Source organism: Apodemus sylvaticus, chromosome 17 (genome assembly GCF_947179515.1).
Source record: "Apodemus sylvaticus chromosome 17, mApoSyl1.1, whole genome shotgun sequence".
NCBI classification, from domain to species: domain Eukaryota; kingdom Metazoa; phylum Chordata; class Mammalia; order Rodentia; family Muridae; genus Apodemus; species Apodemus sylvaticus.
In genome coordinates this window covers 40947752-40967330 of record NC_067488.1, presented here as the reverse complement: position 1 = coordinate 40967330, position 19579 = coordinate 40947752, and the positions used below count along the sequence as shown (strand labels likewise).

At 41.3% G+C, this 19579-nt stretch overlaps 1 protein-coding gene across 1 annotated transcript in view; it reads left to right on the top strand.

Annotated features, from left to right (window-relative positions):
- The window catches only part of Col22a1 (collagen type XXII alpha 1 chain), a 214831-nt gene that overhangs the window by 178038 nt on the left and 17214 nt on the right, over window positions 1-19579 (top strand). The window contains exons 49-54 of the mRNA XM_052160898.1: window positions 564-617; window positions 5838-5891; window positions 10494-10547; window positions 13916-13960; window positions 14583-14636; window positions 16563-16616. Of these exons, the coding sequence (XP_052016858.1) occupies window positions 564-617; window positions 5838-5891; window positions 10494-10547; window positions 13916-13960; window positions 14583-14636; window positions 16563-16616 (315 nt within the window). The remainder of the gene's footprint in view (window positions 1-563; window positions 618-5837; window positions 5892-10493; window positions 10548-13915; window positions 13961-14582; window positions 14637-16562; window positions 16617-19579) is intronic.

The following is a 19579-nucleotide window of genomic DNA, read 5'->3' as shown; positions in this document are numbered from 1 at the left end:
AGTGCTAATTGATGCATTTTGGCAAAACAGACTTTGAAAATAGCATACATTTTTCATGGAGGGGATGATGACTGGTAGTTATTTCTGGATAAAGATTTGGGAATCTCTGGGGAAAATACACAATGAAGTCAATGGATCACATAGGCCTGTGGGTCAGCCTTTCATGTGAGCTCATTCTGTAAGTGCGGCACCCTGGGATCCTAGGCTATGTTGTGGGAAGAGACAGATGTCAGGATGGATTTGGAGCCATGTCTTGTGAACTCCAATGCCCAAAATCCTCTACAGCCATCTGAAGCTGGATTTCCCAAGTCTCTATAATATAGACTATGTCTGCCTGTACAAGCATTGTGTTGGCATGCACTGTTGAAGATAACACAGCCCTAAAGAGGGGCATAGCCTCTGCAGCAAGGAGGTTGCAGGGACTTTTAATCAAGCTCCTCTTATCTCATAGGATAATTCCCCATGTGAGATTTATTTCCAGAACAAGCTGGAAATAAATGTTAATAATGTTCCTTTCTGGCTAACCAAAGATTTCATCATATTTTTATGTCTTGGCCTTTCAGGGCAAAGAAGGCCCTCCTGGTCCCCAAGGCCCATCCGGCATCCCAGGAATCCCAGTAAGTACCACTTCAAAGAATCTGGTTTCTCATCAGAAAAATAAGTAAGCAAAGATGTATTTCAGCCATGTGTGGTAGTACACACCTATAATCCCAGTACTAGGGAGGTGTGACACAGGATTTAAAGCTAGCCTATGGAAGGGAGATGCTGTCTTAAAAAATTCTACCCTTTCCCCCAACAGAATGCATTGTAAGAGCAAGGTTTGGCCACTAGTTGAATTTCTGGTACTTTAGAAAATTAGAAGAAAAATACATTTTAACGTGATTATTCTGGACATCTAAACTTGAGTGGAACACATCTTAATCTCCTTTTATGCTAAAAATTGGTAGTTTCTTATCGATTTAAATAGTTCTTATTTTCTCTGTCTTATCGTCATACAAATATTCACATTCCTACACGGATCCCTATATACATAGACATATAATTTTTTTATTTACAGCACTGCTGTTACATATTCATGAAATTTGCATATAATATGTAAGGGATACCATATTACCTGTGATAGTTCTCTGTTTCCTCATAAAACATACAGTGAGTAGTTTCACATGAAGAACAATTCTCTGATTCCTTTAGGATGATACCCTAGAGTGAAGTTTAATTGTTATATTGTAGTTATAGCCAAGGTTTTTGATACATGCTGCAAAATGACCTTACAAAAATGGTTTTTCTCAGCTCTGCAATTTAATATACATCCCAGTAGGGCTGGGATCTCTACATATACTAATTGTTTACCTGGGAAGTCTTTCTCTGATGAGAATGAGCTCTTAGGATTGGACTGCCCATAACATCTCACTCCTGTTCCTTAAAATATACTCCTTTATTCCAGTCACACTGATTTTCTTTTGGCTCCTAGAACACATTATCATCTCTCCTGCCACAAATGATCCTCTCTAAGCCACAGGGATTTTGTGTGTATGCTTTGCCACCTCAGAACAACCTCTGGTTACCCCTCTTCACTGGTTGATGCTCCTCAAGTCTTAGGCACAGGGAATGTATCCTAGGGTTTCATATACACTAGGCAAATTACCACTGAGTCACATCCTGATACTGTAATGAAATTTGCCTTCTGGTTTCCTCCTCGGATTTCTTATGTATACACATGTACACATGTAATCATAAATGTCTGTATGCAATCATATATTGCACACGCATATATGTATCTGTTGTTATATATATTATACTGACTCTGATAAGGCCTAGTATATTGAACATGCTAGGCATTTACAGCCCCATGGCTGAAGCCTTTGGTCTTAACTCCAGTCCAAGCCCAAGTATTCATTCTTGCTTCCTTCTCAGCCTTGGTGAGTTCCCAGTTTTTTTCTTTTGTTTCTGAATCTCCACTCTGGCTCTTGTCATACTCCTTTTATTGCCACTCAGGATCTATAGTTAGGAAATTCCTATATACTAGATTGGGGGATATAATAAAGACAAATAGTTGGGAATTGTATTATATGTCTCTGGTTCTATGATGAGGGCATCCTCTTATATTGAACCTTGCGGCCCCCACACAGCAATGAATAATAAGAGAACTGTGCACATGGGTGAATAGCTCTCTGAGGTCCCTTCCTGCTCAACTGTCTACCAGGCATAGCCACAGATGGAGGAGGCCTCTCCTAGGCAGCCGCCATGAAAACCATGTGTAACCATTAACATTGAACCTGTTGATAATCACAAATCTGAAGTAGCAGTGTGGAGCTTACATAAACTATAGTATTGGAGACTTATGTGTCATGTAGGTCATGCATGAATATGAATTTGATTCTATCAATGGTAAAGGCAAATAAGGAAAATCTTCAGTTTGCATTTTGCATTCACCCATTATAATTAATATAAAACAAAACTAGATAGAGAAGCCATAGGAATAATCATGTTTTCTAGTCCTTTTCCTCATTCTTCCCCTGTCTGACCTTTAACACTGAGGCCAAAGATCATATTCCCCATGCTGTCTCTACTTACCCCAACGTTTCCCCTTTCTCTTTCAGTATAATCCTGATCATATTACTATTTTTCTAGCACCAGTGCCACCATTATACCAAGACTGGGCTTGCACTGGCTTCTTTCTGTGTAGAAATGTGGTCCCTTTTTCCTGTGGCTTTTGTGTAAAGGACATAATAAGGTTATGGGTTCTCTCCTAGCCCATATTACCCAGCCTTCCTTCCTCTCTAGTTTATTCTCATCCATTGCTCTTAACTTTCTCCCTAGCAGCACACTTTTTCTTCCTCTGTCAAAGAGGACACCTCATGCCTATCATATGCTTCCTTCACCTTCTACATGGACAGTGAGAATCATTGGCTTCAATGTGCATGGAGTTCATCATAGTTTTTTATGCATATAGAACCTTCCACACATGAATGTATACCACTCATTATTAAGCCATACCATCAGACATTATGTACTTCTGAGACATGTCCATGACTTACCAGCAGGGTTAGGAATGAACTTGAACTAGACTTAAGACCAGAGGCTGGGAGATGACTTAACTCTTAAGAGCACTGGCTGTCCTAGAGTACATGAATTCAATTGCTAATGTCCACATCAAGAAGATCACAACTGTCTTTCTAGGGGAGTCAGTACCTTCTTCTAACTTATGTGAATATTCATATAGATGTAGCAAACAGACATACATACACATATACATTAGCCAAAATAAAATTAAAAATGAAAACCAAATTTAATACCAGATTTTGAAAGCCCTATCATAGAACTGAGGGCATAACTATGAACATCTCTTGCTTCTCTATCCCTCTTCATTCAACTTCCTTAATGGTGTCAATTAATACTTTCTCAATCTGGGCTAAATGGTCGGACGAGGCTAATGAGTGTCAGATGAATGAAAGCAAGCTCCTGAACCACATACTCAAAGTCCCAATTCTATAGCAGACTGAAGTTACATGAGAAGACAAATCAAAGAGGGAGAACCATTGGTGTAGAACAAGATGCACTAAGTTATATACTGCACTGTAGGGACTCAGGGATGGGTAACCCAAGCTGGACTAATGAGACTCTTAGAGCTTCCTTAAAGAGGTAACAGGGGATTAGTCAAAGTCAAGTTATGTATACAGAGAAAAATGACAGGGTTAAGGAAGAAGGTGTGAGAAGCTGAAGCAATTGCAGACAGATATACATATATAACTGATGGGTGAAATTTAACCCCTTATCTTACCTGCTATGAGCCAGAAAGCTCACTAATATCTGAAGACCAACACCTGAAACTGAACAATGAATCCCTCCATTTATTGAGGGCTGTCTCCTTGCTTGCTGCATTTGTGGCATTTCATCAAATCTTTACCCTGCAGTACTGACACAAGCATATCCTTATTTACTCAAAGGGAAGACGCTATGGTTCAAAAGGTTAGGAACTGCCATCTAAGCAGCTTCCAAAAGCCAGATTTTCTGTCTTGGGAAACCCCATTTATATCTTAGATTACATAGGAGGCCACACCTAACCCCTCCTTCTACCAGAACACTGTGAAGTCATTGCATTCAGGGACAGACGGTCACGCCAGAAGTCCCCAGACATTGCCTCCTTTAACTTGAGTTTGCTGGTTCTTACTCTTTTGTAACCTCTATCAAATTGTCTGTACAACTTTCTGGACTCTTCTTCCCATGGACTATGAGTGTAGGGAGAAAAAATGGTAGCCTTGAACTTTTTAATCTTTAGATCTTTAATTAAAATTTAATTACATCATTTCTCTTTCTCTCTCTCCTACAGCTTTTCATACCCTCCTACCACTAACTTTCAAATTCATGTCCTCTTTTTCTCTAACTCTTTTTGTTTCATATATATATATATATATATATATATATATATATATATATATATACACATATGTGTGTGTGTGTATACACATATACACATACAAGTATATAAGCACATAAATACATAAACAATGCGCTGAGTGAATTTTGTGTTGCTTGGCTTGTGTGTATATGATTTCAAAGCTGGCCATTTGGCATTGATAGTCAGGGTCACCTTCCCTGGGGAAGGCTAATTCTCTCTCTTCTAGCATTCCTTAGTTCCCTGCAGTTCTTTGTCTAGTAGGGATTCCCTGTGATTTATTCCTTCCACATTGGTATGCCTATTGGTGTCATTGGCTCTTGTTTAGACTGCTGTACTATTGTAATATCGTTGGTGAAGCTTCCTTGTCATTTCTAGGAGGTATAATTTTATAGTAGATTTCTTGATTGTTTGGCTGGTACAGTCCTCCTGTTCTCTCTTCCATGAGCTCATTTATTTGAAGTTCACATAGTAATGCTGGGAGCAGCATTTATAAAACATAACAGGTATCAATGAAGCAAGTGGTGGCACAGCAGGCCAGAGAGGGAATACATTCTGATCATTGCTTTGTAACAGCGCCCTCCCTGCCCGGGCACTACAGGCTAAGGGCAGTAGTGGAGAAAATGCTCACTTTCTACAGCAGGTGAGTGGTTGCCTCACTGGCTGCTGTTAGTGTTTTGCTGAGCATTTCAAATGGTTACTTCTGACTCTGCAGGGCACATTCCTTCTTTCTTTTTAGGTTAAGAGGCACCAAGAGGCCAAAGCCCTATGCCTTAGAGCTGCAAGTAGAATTTAAATCCTACTTGACTGAATTCTTTTTTACCCCCTCAGCTTTGCTTTCTTTCAGATTCATGTGGCCTGGAATTGCAGTCTCTTCTGACATACCTTTGGCTTCTTCTGAGACCCTGACTATGTACTTATCTATAAAATAAACATCATGGTTACAGTATCCTTATCTAGAGCTGAGATCAGCTGGGGTGCAGGGACTAGAGAGAGAATCATAGTTTGGCTTTGTGAACAGAAGTGTAAGTCACTGGACTTTCTAGAACCAAGCAAACCCCCAACCCTCTTTCCCTGCACCCCAGAATGCCTTAGGATCATTGATAATAAGTCTTTTGCTGTGTGATTTCTTCTTTCTTATTACACACACCCTGTCAACTTACTCATCAAGAAGGCCCACAGGGAAGACAATAATGGCAGCTGTTGTATGTAAATAATATAAATCAAGATTCAGTTGCAAAATGGCCTGCATTTCAGAATGTAAATTTCTGACTCAGAAACCCACTTCCAGACTCTAGGGATTGGAGAGATATTCGGTTGCTGCTAACTGAACACGAGACTGTTGGCTACACAGAGAGATGTATGTGGGGTGCCTTCATGTCTTTCCCTCCTTCTTACTAATCTTCCCTGACCCAGTAAGCAATTTGAATTTATCTTTCAGGGAGAAGAAGGCAAACAAGGCAGAGACGGAAAGCCAGGTCCCCCTGGAGAACCGGTAAGGGACTCTACACTTGCCTTCATGCCAAAACCATCTATTTTCAGCTCTTTTGAGATTTTGAAGGGCTTCTATGATTCAGAAACCGTCATGTCCTATGTACCACTTCCCTTTCTTCTCATAGTTCTGCTTGGAAAACAGCCCTGCTTTGCAGCTGATAAAACTGTAAATTAGGTTGGTAAAGCTGACCAGCCAAAGTCACATAATCTGGTGACAGCCCAGGAATTCCGAGTTCAGGTCTCCCAACCTACCAACCACACTGTACCTTGCTGCCCATGTAGCTTCAGCCTTGTGGATATGGAAAGGAATTTTGGGTCAAGTGGGGGAGACACTGGCTCCTGGCCATGAAACCTGCCTTCTGGCTTTAGGTTTTACATCTGGCCTGCAGGTGTTTATTGTTGCTTTTAGTTTTCTTTAGTGGCATTCTTTTGGAACCTCTAGTGAGATGGGAAGACAAAGAGCTCCTGAGTTGTCTTGGTGGGTTCATACCTAGATGACTTACCTATGACCTCAAGATCCTTTCTTAGAGCTTGGAGATAGCTCTTGCCTGGATTCAGGGTTCGATGATGATGGTGATGATGATGATGATGATGATGCCAACTCCACAGTTCCTGGCATTACTCTTTTTTTTTTTTGCAATTTATCTATAACTGTAATTTTATTTTATTAAAAATTAAAATTCAAAACACTTGTTTTTTTTAATTTTTTTTTATTTTTTTATTTTTTTATTTTTTTTTAAGAGCCAGAGAAAAAAGGGATTTATTTTATTTTTATTTTTATTTTTGGAAGATTAGGTCTCCTGGTAATGACCTAAGCTAAAACCACAATTTATCAACAACATGAATGGCTGAACATGAGTTATTCAAAGACAACAATAAACTTGCTGAATTGGGAACCTGGCATTACTCTTGTCTTCACAAATCTACGGCTGTAGTGTGGCACAGCAGAGTGCTTTCCTGTCATGCAGGGCCCTGGGTCCACTACAGCAAACAGAAACAATGCAAAACAAAACAAAACAATACTCAAGCAAATCACACACTTGGCAAGGAAGACAAAGGGATGCAGGGATAGGGAGAGAACTGAGTTCTGTCCACACCTCTCTGGTTATATAACAGGAGGGCATCTACTACAACACTGGGCAGTTCTAAGAGGAGTGAAGGCTCCACCCATGGAAGGATGGTTTTACAGGAAGGGAACAGTCAGGTGTTTATATTCCATAGTGTTTTAGTTACTGTTTGTGTGAAAGGTTTACTTTATTTGTTTGTTTGTTTGTTTGTTTGTGTATATGTGAGCAGTGCCCAGGCAAAGATCAGAGGCCAGCTTGCAGAAATTGGTTCTCTCCTATCATGAGGGTCCCAGAGATCTAACTTAGGTTGTCAGGCTTGGGAGCATCCTCCTTTACCTGCCAATCATGTCACTGGTCCCCTTTCCCTCTTTTAGATTAATTTAACAGTCAGTTTAATTAATTATTAATATATATGCTCCTACATTTGTTTATATGTGCTATGATAGTAAAGTGCCAGGAGGTGGGGCAGAAATTGGCATCAGGTCTCCAGGAGTTGAAGTTCTAGGCTCTTGTGAGCTACCTGATAAGTGAGGTGCTGGTAACAAAACTCTGATCTTTCACAAGAACAGCAAGAGCTCTTAACAGCTAAGCCATCTCTCCAGACCCATATGTTAATAGTTTAAATCAATGTTTATATATTGAATATTGATAGAACTAAATTTAATATAAAATGAAATTATTTTATGCCCAGTACCAGCAATAACGGTATCAACAAAGTGTCGTTGGATGCTGGAGTTCCTCCTCATCAGCTGTGTGACATTTAGTAAGTCAAATAGCCTGTCTGAGCTTCAGTCTCCTTCAATTAGGTCGAGAGTACTATACTAACTTGCTAAGAAGCCATGGATCAAATGAGGTGAAAAACCTACAGCACACCAGGTTTATCTAACTCTTAATTATTTTAGTGAAGTTCTCTCTGCGACTGCTCTACTTTCACTCCTGGTGAGGTCAGAACTGTGGAGCCTTTATAGCCACTAAGTGGGATTATATAAAAGTTTTTTTTTCCTAGTGAGGTTCATGGTCCGTTTAATTCGCTTGGCTATAAACTATTATGACTCATTCCAAATCTCACACGGCTTGCCCGAAGCACCTTCTTCATCACTTTATACCGTTTGTCACTTGCAACAGCGAAAGTTTACTGCTGAGGGGAAGAAAAAAAGAGTCTTTCCAAGAGAACAAAGTGGGATGCTCTATGGAGCTGCCCAAGGAGGCAGATGGCAGATAGAGGGTGGAAGGACTGGGAGGGGGTGCAAAGAGATAGAGAGGTGTTCTTGGGAATACCTGGGGCCAGAAACAACCAGACCATCATTGAATTTTCCAATTAAACCCCAGTAAAGCCTGGGGTTACAGATGTTCTTGTCCCAAGATGAGGAACCTTGGGATACACAGAGGCTGATAGCTAGACCCAAGTCTTCTCGATGGAGAGTGAATTCTCTGAGGATTGAATATCTGAGGCTAACTCAGAGCTCAGAGCCATGATCCACCTTTGGCTGAATAAGCATTGTCCCTATAGGACAGGGTCACTAGTCCTTGCTCCATTGAGTTATTGAATGCTTGCTCCAGGGATTGTCATTGTGATACAAGACCAGTTCTATTCTGGGCAAACAAGGATCACACAGGAGATAGCCGGTTCTCATGGAGCAGGTCATATGCAGGGATCCCACAACATAATGGGACTCTGGGCCCCTGAGCCATGAATCACTGAGATCTACTTCTGGCTTGCTGTGGAATTTCACTGCAGAGTCATCTGATATTTTATTCCACTGAGATATGTTGGGAGGAAGTTGGCATAGATAGGTAGAGTCTGGGATCCCCTGAGATCTTGACACAGAGACTTTAATACCAGGAAGGAATCCTACCAGTTGAAGCCCCTATAGAGTGAGGAGACAAATGGATCGTGGGGAGAGAAGGTCATGAAAGACAGACTGGTGAGTGGTCCCTCAGAGACAACTGATATTCAGCTTCTCTCCTGAGAAACTATAAGGAGCACACTGAGAATAACTGTATCTTCCAAAGCAGCAAGGGTATTCTTATGCCTGAAGCTGGGGTAAGAGGATAGAGAATGGGAGCCTGTAATACAAGGCTCCTCTCCACTTTGACACATTCTCTTAAAGGGCCATACATGGAGAAATAGACAGATGGGCGGACAAGAGGTTGATGATAGCCCAATGGATGGATGAACACTTCAATGTATAAATTAAGAAGATAGACATTTTGAATTACCCATTGCTTAATGTTTTAATAAGACGTAGTTAAGTATTCCTTGTTGTTTAGGAAGAAGTACAGTGTCAGTTATCATATCAATTATAAGCCTCATTTTGCATCCTCGAAAAGATGACCTAACTTTCCTGTGCCCCATGTGGTTTTCCTAAGGAGCGTCTTTCATTGATTCCCAGTGAGGATTCATCATGATTCCAAACATCTTAGCTGTGGCTAATGCAGGAAAACCCCTCAACTGATACTGGCTGTTTGTCTGCTAGTGACTGGGCTAGTACTGATGAGCACCTTGATTACAGGGCAAGGCCAAACCCTACAAAAGTGGACCATCTGAAAGTTAAAACTGCAGGGACACATGCAGGGAAGAAATAGCAACCCAACACCAGGATAAGCCAGGGCAGACAACAGCAAGAAAACATAACTGCACAGCCAGCCTGTGATCCCTGGCTTTCATCTGAAATTTCTCTCTAAATCCAAGAATGCTCCATTCCCTCTCCCTTCTTTTCTAATGGGAGCCCCATGGAAGTCCTCCAATTTTACTCTGTGAAAAAATGACGTGCAGGGAGTTTAGGGGAGGGCCACGTTCTCAAGTGACAGTGAAAACAGATCCAGAGCTGGCCCAGTTGCCCAGCCAGCAGTGCCCTTTTACCTCTTCCTCTGCATCCTCTCCCTGGCCTTCGAGTCTTTTGTCTCAGCTGCCTTCCTTTGTGTCTTGGTTCTGTCTGGCATAGTGCCAAACTGTGGGCAATAATTTTATGTAGCAAGTGTGTCCTTTTATTCCTTTGCATCCAAGTACAAGGGGTGTGGAAAGGGCTGCATAATCAGATCACAGGCCCCTGTGAGTGGTGCCACTGGGGGCTGAGCAGAGCCCCTGCCTGGGTGTCAGGAAGCCGAGGTATTCTTTAGCTTTGTCCTTAGAAGCCTGGTAAAATAAAACGGCTTTGATCTTCAGTGTGCCCATTGGAAAAGTGTAATGGTTCATAGCCACCTTGAAGTGCTTTTATGAGTCAAGTCATTAATAACTAAGATGGTTTTATAGTTTTTCATCAGGCAAAAGCACTCTGACAGTGAAGGGGCACTGTGAATGATTCATCGAATGATAGGGCTTGAACTATCATCACCACAGGAAAACTAGGAATACATCAGGCCGAATGTACTGTGGAGACTGAACTAGAGGAAATACATTAGAAATGCTAGAGTTAGGGCTGATAGCCTGCTTGGCCAGAGGCATGTGGGAATGGGGTGGTATGAAAAGCAGGCAAAAAACATCTCAGGATCTTGAAGATGGGAGACTGAGTCTTTTCTTTTCTTCTTCAATTCAGGGCAAGACAGGAGAGCCAGGCCTATCAGGAGCAGAGGGAGCCAGAGGTCCACCGGTAAGTGCAGGGCCTATGCTGTCCCCAGGAAAGTGTGCTGGGTTTCTCAGTTACAGAAATCTCCCAACATTCTGGTGCTCATGTAACCAATTCTGCTTTCTCTGCAGGCCAGTAAAGCTTTTATCACCCAGATGTGAGTCATCCCATGCTAATTAACATTTTTAGCTTGCTTCATTATTTCTCTCTTTATCCCAACTTCCATGTTCTCTACTTTGAATAATTGGAGGAAAAACAAGGGTGTTTTGTTTATTTTGTTTTTGTTGTTGTGTTCTTGTTGTTTTGATTGATCTTCTTCTTCTTCTTTTTTTTTTTCTTTTCTCTTTTTGGAGACAGGGTTTCATGTAACCCAGGCTGGTCTTGAACTCACTATGTCACTGAGGATGACCTTCAACTTCTGGTCTTGTTTCTACCTTCTGTTTGCTGGGATTGCAGGCCTACACCACCTTACTGATGTAGTGATGGGGATGAATAGACTTGGGGGTTTGAGGGTTTCTATAGAGAACCTTTGACCAACAATTCAAGTAGATGTAACCCATTCCTAGTCCTGCAGATTTTATTCAGTGGTGATAGACATTTAGTTTGGCCTTTGTCTCCTCCAGTATTTGGTGATTCCATTTACATTCTTTCATATATTCATATATTCATATATTCTAAGAAGAATCTACTATAGTATGTTTCTGTATGACCCCTCAAAATGGCCCTTAGTTTTAGTGGCCTCTCCCTATATATCCTCTGTTACCTCATTCCCCTTTTCTCCCCCCTCTTTTCAATACTTCCATTCTAGTCCCCCATTCCACCCCATCAATTTATAACTATGTATTCTATTTTTTCTTCCTCAGGAGATCCCTCTCTTGAATCCCTTATTTCACATCTAACCTCTATGGTTATATGGATTGTAACTGTATTTAAATCTATATCTAGTTATAGCTCTAAACACAGATCATTTTCTATAATAATAAAGTGTTTTAAGATTTTAATTGTAAGTGCTTTACCTCTTCATGTTGCTGAAATTTTAATATAAATTCTTAATTTTTTAAAAAAGAGATGATATTTAATGAAAATACTGAAACCCAATTATCCATCAAGAAGTAGCAGATCAGAACACTGCCTCTGTTTCCTTCATACTATTTTTCTTTTGAAAAAAAAATCAATAAGTCATCTGGCTACTATTCATTAAGAAAGAAACAAAACATGAAAATCAATGTTCATTTTCTCCACTCTCCCTGCTTCTCCTGTGTGCAGCAGGAGGAACCCTGTCATGGGGATGAATGTTCTGGCCCACAGAGACTAAAACCACACATCAGTGACTGGTTATTTTTCCTAAAACATTCTTTAAGTTGATAGTCCCATTAAGGCCTTTCATAAGGCATTTTAAATATGGCAAAAGGTTGCTTACTGTGACTTACAGTCTCTTCTCTTAGAACTAAGTGATTCTGGTGAATAATGCTCCAGTATTTTTTATTAGATATATTATTTATTTTCATTTCAAATATTGTCCCATTTCCTGGTTCTCCCCTCCCCCGAAAATCCCATAAGCCATATTATTATGGATGCCCACAAGTGCTGGCTGACCAGAGCCGGATATAGCTATCACCTGGGAGGCTCTGCTAGTGCATGACAAATGCTCCAGTTTTATCTGGTGGCTCCTGGCTTACTGGAATCTGTGGGGCTCCTTGTCAGCTGAAGAGATCCATTTGCCGAGACTTGCCTTAGGAGTAAGACCCACTTAGGCACTAGGAATTTCCAGGTATGGGTGCAATTTAGAGACCCAAGCTGAGGAAAAATGACTGTTCCCCTGGCTGTCTTTGCTGAGCCAGACCAACGCTTTGAAGGATGACATGAGTTTGGAGAGAGATATATTTGGGTCCTTCCTTTGTGATTTCTTGATCAAATGGGGGCTTTTTGGGACCTCTGCTTCCTACGTAATAGGAATAATAGTAGCTGTCACACCTGTGCAACAGCTGTCAATGCTAGCAAAGAGGAGGGTTCCTATGAATTCTCAGTCAAATGCCTGGCAGTGTGGAGCTCCCTAGTTGGATCTTTTGTCCTGAGTTTATGGGATGAGAAGAAGTTAGAGATTCTTTTTGGGGGCCAGCTCATCTTGGGATTAAGTTATTTAAAGAAAATCTTAGAACCTTGTCAAGTTCTGAATAGTTGAAGAACTTTGCTTTATTCATTCTGAACAGGGGGTTTACAGAAATGGTCCTCAGCATCATGCTCATATGTGGTAACTCAATCCTAGTAAAGAGACATGAAGCACCCCAGTCCCAAGGCTGCAGAGGAGAGAAGAGCCTTGATTTACACCCCTAGCCCATGGTCTGCTCTGAAGCATCAGATAAAGGGACAGAGAGGGTATCTGAAGATGGGAAAAGAGAATTAGGCAGGATAGTGATTTTGTTATCTAGCTATAGTAAGGGCTCCAGTAGCCAATACCCTTTCTGAGGTGACATAGAGTGGTTGAGGCTGAATCTAAGTCTTATATGACTCCATACTCCTCTTCTATCCTCCCCTCCTTCACCTTTCCTCATCAATGGCTACTATGTTCTAACAGTTCACTGTGTCATTTCTGAACAGATTGCCATTGAACTCTATTTATAATCCAAGATTTAGGTGAAATTCCCATACATTTAGATTGAGGCTTGCTGTCCTCTTGCCCTACTGGGTCTTAGAGGGACCATATTCTGCCACCTCATCCTGATGCCCCATCCTGTGGAGCATAGGAGACTGAATATTCCAATCAATCATAGTGGGTGGAGATTCACAAGCTACAGTTCTCAGTTGTGACCTGAATACCCTGGAGGGTCTTTTAGGATGGAGTTCTCCTTGGGTTGGGTTTCCTCTAGGGCTTTCTCCTCCCTTGTGTTTTCATTGGCTTTTATCATTAGATGAAATCAGAGTGGAGACTTGGGGATGCACTCAGGTGGTAATGAGATTTGATTCTATGGGCTCTCTGTCATCCTTGTGTTAAGAATGGCCATGGAGAGGTGTCCTCTCTATCAGATGGGTCTACATGAAAATCATGGTACCTCTTCACTATTGAGTGATATTCAGGACTGAGCTTAGGTTTCTTTATAAAATGGAGAAAACAGAACTCATGTTTCAGAACTTCAAAACCATGAAATGAGCACTTTGAATAGTTAGAACACCATACAAAGTGGCACCCCATGTAGAAGACCCTCTTTCTTCTTTGTTTCTTGCCTCTCCTTCCTGCTTTTCTTCTACCCATTCCTGGTGACGAATGAGAGGTAATAGGGTGAGCTAACGCTTGAAGATGGAATGAAGCAGGTCATCTTTGTGACCCTTTTCCTTTTTGTTCCCTCAGACTTGTTTTATGGAGTGATTTTATAACTTCACCATATTTCTTCCAGGGCTTCAAGGGACACACAGGTGATCCTGGCCCACCTGGTTTGAGGGTAAGTAGGTGATACAAGGGAGAGGATTCAATGTTTTGCAGTACATCACCTTGTTTCTCTCTATTCAGAAAAGAAAAAAAAAGATATAGTTGTATGATGTTACAGTGGGATTTACATGTTACCCTGAGCCCCATATGGTATTAGGTTTATTTTTCAGTGGAGTAAACTAGTCAGAGGTTATGGGTGATTTTTCCCCCCAGGTCATAGAGAGTGCATATGCTAACACATAAGCCTTTTAGTATGCTTTAGCATCCATCCCCCAAATATCTCAAATGAAAGAGACTGTTGGGCTAATGGTTGGATTGAATGTCATGGATAACTAGGACAGAACTATGCTATAGAGAGAAGCCAGGGATAAGCAAGTAATGGGGACCTCAAGTAGGCCCTCCTGACCCATCACCTTGTAGTCTTCCTGCCTTCCCTGTTGGGGAAACACTTGGGGCTCCACAAACTCTCCTTGGAACCATAGTTCTGTTGCAGAGATTGCCATACCCCATAAGGGGCACTTATGTCTGACAGCCCTCTTGGTCTCTGTCTGTCTCCCACACTTTCAGATGCTTTGTGTTTGAGGTGACTTATAGATCAATCAGCTCTATCCTTAATAGCAGTTTTTTATTCCTAGGGAGAACCTGGTACAACAGGCCCCCCTGGAAGGGAAGGATCTCCAGGAAAAGATGTAAGTCATGATGCCTTGGCCTGTAGTTATTGAGAGAACACAGGAGGGGCGCCAAGGAACCCTATCAGAGGTGGCTGTTCTGTGAAGGATGTGGAACGTCACATAATTGCTTTTCATTGAGTCATGAGCTTCTCCTGTCCCTAGGGTCAACCTGTATCTCACGGCTGATGGAGGCTTTTCTAGGTTCATCTGATTTAACTAGTGTCCAGTGATGGTCCAGTAGGACTTACCTTACCTGATTTGTGAGGCATTTCATATTTTCTCCCAAATTGTTTCTCCATCTCTTGATTGTTTTGGTTCTCACAGTAATTATTAGTCCATTAAACTCTCTACCACCATTAATATCAAGAATTGCAATTACCACCATCATCACTGCCACTATTATGGTTACTGCCATTATGATTATCGCCATTATGGTTACCACCATTATCAACACCACTGCATCACATCCCCATCATTACTAACATTAATATTACTAATACCATCACCATCATCACCACTGCCATCACTAAACCATCACTAATTATAGCACTTTCATCATCACCATCACCATCACCATCACCATCATCATCATCATTGTGACCACCACCAGCAGTAGCAGTAGTAGCAGTTGCTGTTCCTATTGCTGTTTGAGCTGTATCTCAACTTAGACAGCTTGGGTTTCTCTCACTTTTATTTGCTCTTGAAATTGAGACAGAGAAGGTCTGGGTTTTCTCTGGAAGGCACAAATGAGAATATTGTGATCTGGAGACTCAGAGGTAGATGGAGCCATCCTAGAGCTAATATTTGTAGCTCACCCTCTATGCCCATTCCTTAAGACTTGACTACTTGCACATGGAATTTTGCAAGGTGACCTGACATTGGGTTTATAGATTGTTCTAAGAATGGGAAGCTTGTCAGATGCATGGAGACAGGGTCCTGAAGTCCTAAGTGGTATCCTTCTATACCTTTACATCTTTCAAGACTTTCATGGAAACTTACATAACAAGTGGACTCCTCTTGTTTCTCCTCATGATCTACCTTATTGGTCGTTTAGTGGTTCTGATTTGAAGGGTCTAGAAGAAATCACATGGGAAAGTCAGTCTAGTTCCTTTGCTTTCTCCTAGCTGTTTGTTCTTACTAGTTTTGTGTCAACTTGGTACATGCTAGATACATCCAAGAGGAAGGAACATCAGCTGCAAATATGCTTTCATAAAGTTGGAATATAGGCAATTCCGTGGGATATTTTATTAATTAGTGATTAATGTGGGAGAGCTTAGCCCTATGTGAGTGGTGCCATCCCTGGGCTTGTGGTTCTGGGTTCTATAAGAAAGTAGGCTGGAGCAAGCCATGAGGAACAAGCCAGCAAGCAGCACTCCTTCATAGCCTATGCATCAGAGTCCTTGCCCGGATTGCCTTGGGTGATAGACTCTGATAAGGAAGAGTAAGAGAAACTCTTTCTTCCCTGTGTTGATTTTGGTCTTGGAGTTTTATCACAGCAATATTAATCCCAGTTAAAACATGGTTATAAAATTAATACAGTAGGTGGACCTTGCAAGGCTGCCTGAGACAATTTTTGGGTTGGTGGTGCTGTTGGGTGCAGACTTCATTCTGCAGTGAGCCTGGCAGGAATGATTCTAGATTATTACCTAGTAAATCTGTTATTTTGACTTCTCTTGGTTTGGGATGTGACTGCCTTAAACCACCATGTAAATAGATAAACTATGCCTGAGATGGTAAATAAACACATTCATTTATAAATGTGAACTGGACAGCGTCTCCTCATCTGGGTGAAGCAAATTTATGGAAGTTTGCAGTCCTTGGCACTCAAAAAGAAGTATCTAGACATACTACTGGGTTCCTGGGTCTGTTAGTGAAATCTGATCCAAACTGAGCCATTGTCATCTTCCCATGTAACTGTGGTTTTATGACATCTCTCTGTTCCAGGGTGAGACTGGACCTGCTGGACCACAGGGTCCCAGAGGAACAAGGGGACCACCGGTGAGTTTTGCTTTGAGACTAACTTGCTGCACAGCTCAGCCAAACTGTTACCATAGTGATACTTGCTTGTTCCACCATTGTGTGGCTAACTGCATCATTTTAAAATAATGCTCTGTATCCTAAAGGATGCTAAACAGCTACTGTCCTCTGTCCAGAATGTCTTCCTATATGTTCTCCAAGGCAACCCACAAGAACTTCAGGAGCTGGCATGCTTCTAGTTTGGGGCCATTGCAGATATATATATATATAATCACATCACATCACACATAGGTTTCCTAAAAGTACCACAGCTGATAGCTTCTATACAGAGATATTTCTCCCTTGTTTCTGGAGGCCAGAGGAAGGAGATTAAGGTACCAATCAGGAGGGATAGTGTCTCTACATCTCCAGATTCTTAGTATTGGCTGAGTATAATAACATTCTTTGGCTAAGCTTTGTCTTCATTGAATGTTCCTCCTATGTGTATTGTGTGTGTGTGTGTGTGTGTGTGTGTGTGTGTGTGTGTGTGTGTGTGTGTATGTATTTCCCCTTTCATATAGGCTTAGATCTGGTGAGTTGGTTCTATTGAATTAAGGGTCCAACCTATTATACCATAAACTCACATAGCTTATTACATCTCTGATGATCCTATTAACAAAGTATAATTCTAAGGGCCTAGACATTGGCATTTCAACATGTGAATTTAACCCATAATATCCTATAGGTTGGTAAATATTTGGGATTTTATCCATTCCCATTTGTGCACCAAGGCAAAGCCATAAAGTATGAGCAAAGATAAAGCAATGGAGACCCATGAGAGGAAGCTGTGTATGTAACTTAGCATGCTATGAACAGTAAACTGCTTTTTCATAAGTAGGCATGCACTCCAAAATGAAGATGAAAAATGGTCTCATTACAACTATGTAAACCACAGCAGCAATTTACTGTCATTGTTAAGTGTGGTGTTCCATGGATCCTTTCAACTTGTAAATTCTTTACACCTGTTACTGTAGTTTGGTTGCCCCGGTGACACTGCTAATGTCTAAGTGATGTGCTATGCTATGACAATGGGGTGGACATAATGTCACTCAGAATCACGGACTTTTCAGCTCTGCTGTATTCTTCCAGGACCACTGTTAGGCACATGGTCTGCCAGTATTATGTGTACCTCAACTCTGTTATGTATTATCACGTTTACAGATTGATTTCATACATGTCGTGGTGACTGTAGATGTTAATGTAGTCCCAAACCTTCATTTTTCTCTCTTTAAAATTTATAATCATACAGGGATGGAAAGGCTCACACAATTACTATCTCACAGCCACTGGTTTCAAAGAAATATGGAAGAGGTCACGGCATGAAACATAGATATAATTCAGGTTTCTCCCAAGATTTCTGAGTTATGAAACTATGTTATGAATCTGTCAAGGCAAAGACAAGAAATGAAGATGCAGAGATGCTCATAGTTTACCCAAGGTCACACAGTTAGTCAGCAATTGAGCTAGCTTGTGGACTTAAGCAGTCTGGACCAACAGTCTGAAGTTTAAGACCCTATCTTAAATGTCTATGAACTAGATTGTCTGCAGAAACACTGTCCTGCAGGAGTTTAGAGATCAGAAGCTTGGGAAGATGACAGCAGCCTTCATTCATGAGCAACCTAGTACCCAAAGGGGCTTCTTGTTGGTAGTTGATAGAAGATAGATAGATAGATAGATAGATAGATAGATAGATAGATAGATAGATAGATAGATAGATATAGGTAGATAGTTAGAAATAGGTAGATGGGTAGAATATGGTTCTGTGACTCTGGAAGGACCCTAGTCCCAGCACAAAAAGACCAATTTCAAGGGAACAGGTGGACACCAAAACTAATGTTGGCACCATGCGCTAATGTCTAGTGACCCTTCTCCTTCTGCAGAGGCAGAGAGGGGGACTACAGGGAAAAGCAGGCGAGATATCATTTCCATAGGGATGAGCTAAAGTACATATTTTTAGAGAGACACAGATGGATTGGTGGGCGGAAGGAGTAGAGGGAGGGGCAGCAGGCAGTGCTCAGTAGAAGGTCTGAGTATTCCTGTCAGTCAGAATTAATGCTCAGGGGCTTCCATTTCTGCATTCACTAGCTGAGATCCCAGACAGAACTTGGACTTTCTCTCTGCCTCTATTTCTTTATGAAATAAGGTTATATATGTTATGTGGTTTCTGGGTACATTTGGTGAGATGAGGTGCTTGAATACCCATGGTTTCATGGGTACATTTTAGGGAAAGGATAGAGGCTGTGCTTCTGGTTACTGACCTGTAAGCCACCTCCTTAACAAGAACAGTGAAGGATGGGCTCAGTACTAAACTCAGAACTCAGTTTTTTCACTTCTCTTGGGCATGTGGTTTACCATTTCTGTGCCTCAGTTTCTCTACATGTAAGATAGTGATGACATTTGCATTTGGTATGAGAAGTGAATGTTGTATAAGGGGAATTGATATGTAATGTAAGAGGTACCTGGGCAGGGCCAGCTGAAGGTTGCTGACTGTATCAGGTTTTGAGAATATCGGCACCTTCATGAGTACACAACTCAGTTACTAGACATCATTCAAATCTTGGATTTCCAGGATTAACACTGAATGGATCTCTGTGATGTTTGTGGTCTTTTTATTAAACACAGAACCTCAGTGTCTGTCATTCACTAGATGCTGGGGATATAAGAGCCAAAAGTCACAGACTCATGGCACAGATGAGAGCTGAGTACAGAGGAAGAGAGAGAACATATCATTGGAAGTCTTGTGGGCAGAAGGTGCTGAGCCTTTGGTGTGTATTTTAGGCAACAGGGACTTATTTGGGATGGGAACAGGGTAGCTAGGAGAATTATCCAGCTTCCTGATGTTTTCTCTACAATAGATCTTTGTGTGTGTGTCTTATGTTTGAAAAATGGCATCATATAGCCAAGGCAGACTTCTAACTCACTATCTCAGCTGAGCCTGATGGTTG